General features: G+C 38.5%; 1 protein-coding gene across 1 annotated transcript in view; it reads left to right on the top strand.

Moving 5' to 3' along the window:
• The first annotated feature begins 4469 nt into the window (after nt 1-4469).
• The window catches only part of LOC122802575 (heat shock transcription factor 2 binding protein), a 1640599-nt gene continuing 1635102 nt past the window's right edge, over nt 4470-9966 (top strand). The window contains exon 1 of the mRNA XM_044072245.1: nt 4470-4647. Within this exon, the coding sequence (XP_043928180.1) occupies nt 4585-4647 (63 nt within the window). The 5' untranslated portion in view covers nt 4470-4584. The remainder of the gene's footprint in view (nt 4648-9966) is intronic.

The raw sequence follows: 9966 nt of genomic DNA, 5'->3' as shown, positions 1-9966 counted from the left end.
TGATTTCAGCAGGTTATCAGCTGGTATTAACAAATACAGCCCTGGAAATTCATTTAAGGGTCTAACTCATGCTAAAAAGCCTCTGCTCCCACAACATGGTATTTTGCAACTCAGAGACATGTTAACTGTGATGAGGAAAGACATCATTATTAGTTAATTTGCATGTTTCTGAATTGCAGTTACTACAGCGATGTACACATCATTCTGATTTGCATGTTGCTGTAGTTAACCGTTGCTCGTGTAGGCATTGGCATCCCTGCAGTCACTCTCCCATACACAGAAGTACACATTCAGACACTGACACACACACACACACACACACACACACACACACACACACACAAAACAGAGTCCCCCTGCTTGTCCCTAACTTGTCTACACTCCCCTGATCTAGTGTTTCCCCAATCCCTGTTCTAGTTAAAGTGCTGTTAAAGTACATGGGTTTATGTACTGTCTTGTGGCTAGTGTTTGCCTACAACCCTAGTCCCTATAATAGATTATGTGCCATTATGGCACCATTGTAGAATCCATGGTGGCTAGTGGTTCCCCCAACCCCTGATCCCCATACTGCAGTACGTTACATTATGACACAACTGTAGAATCCCAAATGTCTAGTGCTTCACCCACCTCGATCACCATACTGAAGTCAGAGCTATTATAGCACTTAAATGTAGAGAACTCCTTGGTGTCTACTGTTTCCCTAACCCTCAATCCCCATATTGAAATCAGTACTATTATGGCACTTAAATGTTGAGTAATCTCTGTTGTCTAGTGTTCCTCCCACTCCTGAACCCCATGCTGAATTAGGTACCATTATGGCAGTTAAATGTTGAATAATCCTTGGTGTGTAGTATTCCCCCAACCTGATCCTAGTACTGAATTTGCTTCTGTTATGGCACTTAAATGTAGAGTAGTCCATGGTGACTAGTGTTTCCCCAACCCTAAATCCCAATACTGATATCAGTGCCATTATGACACTTAAATGTAGAGTAATTCCTAGTGTCTAGTGTTTCCTCCACCCCTGACCCCCATACTGAAGTAGGTGCCATTATGGCACTTAAATGTTGAGTAATCTTTGGTGTCTACTGCTACCCCCCCCCAACCTTGATCTTAGTACTGAATTTGGTCCTTGGTGACTACTGGCTGACCCCACCCTTATCCCTGCATTACTGTTGTGTTCAGTAGTTGAATGCAATGTTTTGGTCATGTTCTCTTCTGTGATATGGTATGGCCAGCTTTGCTGATCTACACAGCCACGCGATTTCTTGAATTGCTCTGCATCTAGCTGCCTTCCTGGAGGTAGTTTTGGGGGAGACAGGACATGGCCAGTTGGCATATAACTCTCCCTCAAACTGCCTCATTAATATTCAGCATGGCTGTAGAGCCAGGCCTATGTTTTGCTGCACGTCTTTGTGCTAGAGCACTGTGTTAGGGCCGTTGCCGAATAACAAAAGGTTACAGCAATGCTAGCCAGAACTTTTAGTGAAAGTAACCGATCATCTTGTCACTTGGTCAGTTTACAGACATTTCTCAAATGGATAAAATGCATCACAGAATAGCCAGACCTTCAAAGCAGGGGAATGGTGGCTCCTACACACAAAGGCTGTATAAGTGCATTTTAACACATAGGCTAAGTTGTGGCATCTGCTGTGAATCCCACCTAGTTTAAAATTGGCCCTGCTAAGAGGAGGAGTACACAGAAGGTCACTCTTAACTTGTGTAGGGAGCTGGGGATGATGCCATAATTTCTTTAACTTTTCTCTGAAACTTTATAGCTCACCATCTTATGTTGGGCTGGAAGGGCAATGTGGTCTTTCTTTAACTTTCCTCACAAACTTCAGGGGGGCACTACATTTGTACAGGAGCAGTGTACTGTCTAAAAGTAAGTTGGAAGCATTACTACAACTATTTTCCTCACAAACAAACATCAAATGCATATACAGGTGGCTATCTTTTGGGGAAATGTAAAGAAGCATTCTGTTTAATATGCCTGACAAGAAATGTTTTTTTTTTTTTTTAGTTTTATTCAAGAGTGACATTAGAGGGGTAAACAAAGTGGTTAACTTTTGTGGGCAGAGGTAAGGTGGCTTAAAATATGATTGTTGTCATTTCTCCCTTAATTTTCGGCCCAATTTAACACCATACATGGATACACAGAAAATTACTACTTTTTTAGAGGTGGCATAGGGAAGCAGGTATCACAAACATTTGTCTTGTATGTTTCTTATGGACTGCTGATTGGTTGACTTTGGGCATTAAGCCTTGGATATAACTCGTTTCTTTCTTACAATAAAAAACAAACAAAAAACCAACTGAACTTTCCTTAAGTATGATTTTTGGTTAGGCCATCGTTAAATCAAAAGGTTGTAAAAAGCTCACCTCAGAGAAGAGAGTCAATATATCCCATGGCTATGGTGGCTAGCGGTTGCTTGACCCTAAGCTTAATTTAATTATTACAGTGTAGTCTTAATCAATTTGATATGTTGAATGGATTTAGGAAAAACCAAAACTGAACAGCAAGACACAATTTCTTCCCTTAATCATGTTTTTTTGTTCAGTCCATCACTGAATCAAAAAGTAAAAATGCATCTCAATACATCTAGGGGCCACAGATTTATTTCCACCGCAATTATTATAATGCACTGTTGTTCATTTAGGGTGAGTTGAAAGGATTCAAGGGAAAATGTGACTTTAAGAACAATACTCAATTTCTTCCATTAGTCATGATTTTTGTTTAGGTCATCGTTGCATGAAAACAATGCTTAAACTACTGTAAAATGCACCTCAGAATATCTAGAACCCCTTGTCTTCAAGGAGCTTTGCAATCCATGTTCCATCTCGGTTATTACAGTGTAGTCTTGGTCAGTTAGGATGTGTTACAATGACTTAGGGGAAAAGAAAAATTGAAAAGTAAAACTGAATTTCTTCCCTTAATCATGATTTTTTTCAGATCATCATTGGATATAAAACTTGTTTAAAAAACAAACAAAACTACAAAACACACCTTAGGAAAAGCATCTAGAACCCTCCACCAAGGCTTCTTGCAAACTCCCACTTAATGTACTCTGTATTGGAGATCAGTCTTGCCTGTATAAAATGTGTCAAATTAATAAATGCATACATGAAAAAATAAAAAGTAACACAAACTGTGAGAAAAATAAAAGAGGAAAAAGTAATCTGGACGGTATATTAAGGACAGGATGGGAAGGTACTACGTGGCTTGTGTATACGTACGTGTGTGTGTCGGTGGTGGTGGTGGTGGTGGTGGTGGGGGGGGGTAGTGGTGGTCCTTCAGCTCTTTCTCCTAAAGCGCCAGCTGACCTAAGGCCGGCCTTGACTGTAGCTGTATCTGTGTCTATACACGCACACACAGCTGGTTTCCGTACTCCCAGCATTTACCACTCCTCCCATTCTCCATATGTCTCAACCTCTTAGCACAAGAAATCCGGACAAAACTTAAAATAATGGGGAACAAAGGCCCAAAAATAGGGACAGGTTTTAAATATTGTTTTAATAAACTTAGAAATTTGCTATAATAACAGGATTTGTACTATCATGCATTTTCTAAGTCAATAACTCACATTTATGTCATTATTTAATACGTAGTGATGTGCCAGAAAATCACACATTTTATGAGGAACAGACCAAAAGTATGAGGCAAAAAGCAGGACAGTTGAGAGGTTTGCAACATAGAACCTGATCTTTGGAAGGAATTGTGATTTCTGTGCTGTGGGTGAAAGTTGCGCCGTACGACTCAACCCACTGCGAAAGTTCAAGAGTTCGTTTTTTTCTCATTATTTACGTGTGCCTTATCAAAGTTGACTGATACTCAATGCTCTCAACCTTCCATTTCCAAAATGAGGAACACTAGCCCTCATAATGTAGTACAAATTGGCAAAATGTGGAACACACATATTAATGCCTTGCTAACAACTTCAACTAAGAAGGTCATAGGATGGTTTACTTATAAACAAGATCTTTTAATGGATTAATTTCTATTTACCATGGCTTTCACTTAAAAAAATTGTAACACTGAATGTGTGACAGACTCTTTCAATGTGGAACATCGAGGAACATTAACTTTTTAACACCCCAAATGAGGTACGTTCCTCGTAATGCGGTACTGATAACACACACACACACACACACACACACACACACACACACACACACACACACACACAGAGTTGCTTATATGAGTCACCGTTTTTTTTTAAATATGTATTTCTAATCATTAACTCGTTCGGGCACATATTAAATCTGTAAAGTTTATTTTTGCTAAAAAGAATAACGTGAAAATCTCCCTTGTAGCTCATAACTACATTCGATGCCCATAATCTAGATTCAGCAATAATTTACCACTACCTTTACGAGTAAAGTGTGAAACAGCTAAAGCTCCAAAAAAATATTTGCTCGTAATGTACTTGCATTGCTTTGTAGTACAATTCCGCCTTAACGGTATTAGAAGACACGCTGTCCCAAATGATGCACCTTGTATTGCTTTTCCCGCGCTGTGGGTTATTGACTTTAGTGACTGGATTATAGCTTCCCACATTATTGCGCTACCTAAAGGCGTCTGAGAAGATGAGCAATTTACTGACAAATGTACATCGCAGTAGCCCGGTTGGTGCTTATGAAGCGAGCAAGGTAATTTATAGACCTGTGCGTTTCTGAAACCCACAATTGTTATACTGACTTTTACTGCGTAATTTAGAAGTGGCGAGCATCAATAAGATGCTTAATTTATAACAAGAGTAAGTAGTTTGGTAGCTGTATCTTTCGCAATCGCCTAAATGTGGAACAAGAGAAAACAGACTCTTAAGCGTGATTGAGCAACGCCGCTACCCTTTCCCTGCCACATGACTCTCAACTGCCCAGATTTTTGCTTCATATTTTTGGTCTTTACTTCGTAAAATCTGTGACTTTCTGGCAAATCGCTACGGTAATCTGAGGTTGAAGTCACTAAATAAATGACATACATTTTAGTTTCAGAGATCATATTGTTCAAGAAAATGCATGCTAGGACGAAACCAATTATCGTAGCAAAGAGTAATAGCTCTCAACTCTACTGCAAAATACGGAAAAGGCCCTGAAATAAGGGGCACATGCAGAGGACCGGAAAAAAATGGAAACAGATGATCAGCTGTGGCGACCCCTAATGGGAACAGCTGAAAGAAAAAAAGACTTTAAATGATGGCACTATTATCTTATACATTCTCAAAATGATTTCCAGTTTTAGGAGGAATGGAACAAAACTTTGAGAAACATCAGGGGTACCCCTACAAAATAAGGACAATTGAGAGTCTCAATATTTTTGAGCCTTTGTCCTCCCATTATGTCAGGCTTTGTCCAGATTTCGTGTGCAAAGAGGTTGGGAGGTATGCCTGCCGGCTGCCTGTGGTAAACATTTTTTTCCAAATAATTAATGGAGCAAACATGGTGTGAGATGTAGGGAGTTATTAATATAGATTATTTTTTGACCTTCCTTTCCCTTAGTACATGTTGGTCTGTTGATGCCATAGTTCATTGCAATCTAGTGTCATACAGTGCAGGTTGCATATGGTGGGGCCGTAATATGTGTGCTGGGGTGGAGTATGTGGTGAGGGGTATGTAGCTATAGATTAGATTATCACCAGTAACTCCATGCCCATTTGGCACATTAGTCATCAAGACTGAATCACCTAGAGACATATTTTTACACCTTTGATTTGGTAGTTTTGTCACAGCACACAGTCTGTGATCCACGTTCTCTTACCTTTATGATACTGTACACCACATTAGATACCCAAAGCATTTGCTGTGTACCACAGTTCCCCCTATAGGGCACCCTGTAGAGTCTGTGCTGCTGCCCACAGCTCCATTCATTGGTGAGTTTGAGATGGAAACATGCAGCATTTTTTTCGGATTGGGTTGGGAGGGTGGCCTAATGGTTAAGGTGTTTGCCTTACAAAATCAAGGTGCAGAGTTTGAGTCTCACAAGGGATAATTAGCTAGGCTTAAAATGGCTTGCAAGGGCAGTTAGCCTAGTACTAACATATGAACTTATATATGAACTTATGTGGGAGAAACCTCACAGAGATATAGGGAGAACATTAGGCTTAAACCTTGTACCTTGCGTATGGGAGGGAAAGACCTTAACCATTATGCTAATTGGTCTCTTTAGAAGTTGGTGCACAAGCTCTGGAATCCTTAACTATTACACCGAGGTAGAGTTTATTTCAATAATTTTATAAAAATTTCATGGATCTGTAATTAAAAAAAATGCTGTTGGAATTTGAACTACATGTATAATTTGTAACATGGTACATGGAGCTCTTTGATTTAGCTTTAAATTTGGGGAAACCAGTTACCTATGTTAAGCATCTTTGTGATATATGATAGGTGCTTAACTAAGTTTTGTTAAGGCCCTCACAGGGTTCATACTTCTCATCCTCTTAGCTCAAGAAATCTAAATAAAGCCAACATTAATGGGGCGACAAAAGCCAAAAATCAGGAACAGATTTTAAATATAATATTTTAAGATAGGTGCTTAACTAAGTTTTGTTAAGGCCCTCACAGGGCTATCACATTTGTTAACATACTTCTCACTCTCTTAGCTCAAGAAATCTAAATAAAGCCAACATTAATGGGGCGACAAAGGCCAGAAATCTGGAACCGATTTTAACTATAGCTTTTATAAACTTAGAAAGTTGTTAGAATTACAATTTTTGCTTTAACATGCATTTTCTGAACTGCATTTGGTACAGGGCAACAACTCTTTTGGACTTAATGTCACTATTTAGAAACAGAAGTGTGGCATGGCGTAGCAGATACAGGGTTAGCTAAGTCTGAGAGTGAAATGGTCTATAACTCAAGAGTTCTGGTGCTTCATCAGATGTTACCTGAGATTTGTTGATGATATTTTAATTGTATGGGAAGGGTCAGTGGAAGCCCTTAAGAATTTATTTGTAAGCATTGCACAGTTGACTGAGTTTTTGAAATGTACAACTCATCATGATTACGATAACGTTAGTTTTCTGGATCTCACTGTTTATAAGCACACACACACACACACACACACACACACACACACACGCACACACACACGAACTTTAGAATGATTTATTTTGCAAACCCATCTAGGTAAGCTTACTGCTTCATGCCAGGGGCGTGCAACCGTAAATGACTAAGCATAATTTATTAAAGTCACAGGGTATGTGGATTGCTTGTGTGTCCAGAGAAATGGCTAATTTTCTAAAGAACCTGCAGGACTTCCACAGAGGTTTTCTTGGGAGGGGCTATCAAAGTGGGACTATCAGACATTTCCTTAAATGGACCACAGTGAAATTTTTTTTACATGACTTCAGTAGTTCCTACACTTAGCAAACGAAAGAGAAACTAAAAAGAAGTATGCCTTAACTTTCAGCGAAGATGGCCATGAGATAGAAAGGATAACTTGTGACAGGTGGTACATTTTGTCTGGTAATAGACTGGTGAGCAAAATTCTGGATTGTGGCCCTTCTTTTGTTTAAAAAAAAAAGGTAGCAACATTAGGTCTTATTTAAGAGGACATTATAAAGGACATTATGGAGAGGCTTGATACTTTTAAATATGGACCCCACATTCTGTACCTTTTGTGAGTGCATAAACTGCAGAGATGTTTTCATCTGCCCCAGTACAGGTAAGAAATATAACAGTAAGGTAGTTGGGAACTGTATCAGTGAAAAGATTATGTACAGAGCCCAGTGCTCCATGTGTCATGTTTTTTAGATAGGAAAGACTAATTTTAAGCGTAAAAGTAGGATAGCCTAACACACATCAGCACAGCATTGAACCACCAGGTCATTCTTTTTTTCACTTTTCACATTTTGGAATTGATCAGGATGGGTCTACTCAATGGAAACTATAATGCTATTCTTGAAAAGAAGGAGCTGGAATGACAGATTTGCCTTAACGCCTACGACCTGCCTGAACTCAGTTCTATTTGTTCAATGAAATATATTCTTCAGCTTGGGAAACTGGACCACAAATTATTTTATTAATGGTTTTGACGTGACATGTTTGCTCCTTTCTTCACTATTCTTGTACATTTTTATGCCTGTATTTTTGATGGTTTCTGATTGTTTTCTGCTCTGCTGCAACATATACATATGCATAGTCATTTGCATTTTCCCACACATTTTGAATGTTCTTTTTTTTATTTTATTTTTAGTGTATGATTGTTTTTTTATGGTTGCTCAGTTTTAACAGGATGTGATGAAGCCCTATGAGTGAAAGCACTTTTCTTTTTTTGTTTGTTTGTTTTTAATATACTTACAATTACAGTTTTTATTGTATTTTTACCTGAGATCTTTCTTTATTTTGCATTTTTTCTAAGGTTACTATAGTGGGTGCTGTTTTCTTGATTCATTTGCCTATTGTCTCTCAGATACACACACACACACACTTTTTCACTTCAGCTCTCTGATTTTTTGTTTGTTTTTTTATATATATTTTTTTTGGTTTATCACTCCTTTTGGAAGATGTTGTTGTTACTTTGGTGCTAAATAGCCTTTATTGAAGGGAGTTTTGTGACACCTGGACACAGACTAGGACTTAATTATTAGCTTTGCTCTGCCATTCGGCTTTTCCCGGTTAGGGGTTGCCGCAGCAGAACTCTGGTCCGCTAATGATTTCTGTTAATTTGGACTTTGTTTTATTAGTAATCTTTCTCTTTCCTATTTTAATTTGGATTGTAAAAGTGAATCATGCTACATCAGGCTAACTTTTAGTTGTAGGCTAGGCTTATTACTATGTACTACGTTGTCAGTCATGATTTATGATCCTTCGTGCTTTATATATATATATATGTATATATATTATATATATATATATATATATATATATATATATATATATATATATACCGTATTTCCCTGAAAATAAGACCGGGTCTTATATTCTTTCTCCTGGTGAAACGCGCATTAGGGCTTACTATCAATGGATGCCTTATTTAACCGCACTGTACAACAATCTACCTTTGTTTATTTATTCATGTACAAAAAATGACATTAATTAATGAACACAAATCGATATTTCTTCATGGACAAAAATCGACATTTATTCTTGTACACAAATTGACATTTATTTTGTACTTTTCTATTACTGGAGAACAGTTCTAATAACAGGTTGACAGTTGTGTGTGAATTCTACATAAACAGTGCAACAAACATTTCAAGTCCAGAATATCTGCACCTTGGCTTTCACAATTATTCAAATACAGTCATGTCATCTTCTTCTGGGACATTGTCATAAGTGTCCAAGCCCGAATTTTGGCCTGAATTTTTTGCAACTCCATTTCCTGTAGTACCATTGGCCCCAGTCTGTCATGTCTAGTAATTAAGCTCTCCTTAAATGAGCACTGCTTGTCCAAGTGGCCTGCTCGTAGTGCATTGGCAACACAGCTGTCAGTGATTTTATCCCATTCATTTTTCACCCAAGTCACGACCTGTTGCAGGCTAGGCTTCAGAAAGTTTCCATGTTGATTTTTTTCCATTCTATTTTCAGTGTAGTCATTGAGTTCCATGCGCAAATGGTCCTTGAATGGCTTGTTTATTGCAATATCAAGAGTCTGGAGATAGGCAGTCATTCCTGCGGGAATCATTATTTGATCTATTCTCCTCCGTGCCAGGAATTTCTTTGTTTCTTTAGCGCAGTGAGTACTGGCTGAATCCCAGACTAGCAGACCTCTTTCGCCACCTCGCAAAACAAGTGGCAGCATTACATCGACCCACTTCCTTATAACTGCTTGTGTGCACCAGACATTTTCGGTTTCAAGAATGTAAATGCATGAAACGTGTTCAATCTTATCTTTCTTGCCCTTACTAATGACTAGAGGTAGGGTTTTCTTTCCATCTAGATGAATTGCCAAAATACAGGTAACACATACACTCTCGTAACTAGTGGAGGGAATGTAGATTGACGAGGCACCCCTCTGATCAATTGTTG

The sequence above is a fragment of the Protopterus annectens genome, chromosome 5.part0 (assembly GCF_019279795.1).
Source record: "Protopterus annectens isolate FY-2018-M chromosome 5.part0, PAN1.0, whole genome shotgun sequence".
Lineage (NCBI taxonomy): Eukaryota > Metazoa > Chordata > Ceratodontiformes > Protopteridae > Protopterus > Protopterus annectens.
The sequence above is the reverse complement of the archived record's forward strand: the minus strand, read 5'-3'. Positions and strand labels throughout refer to the sequence as shown.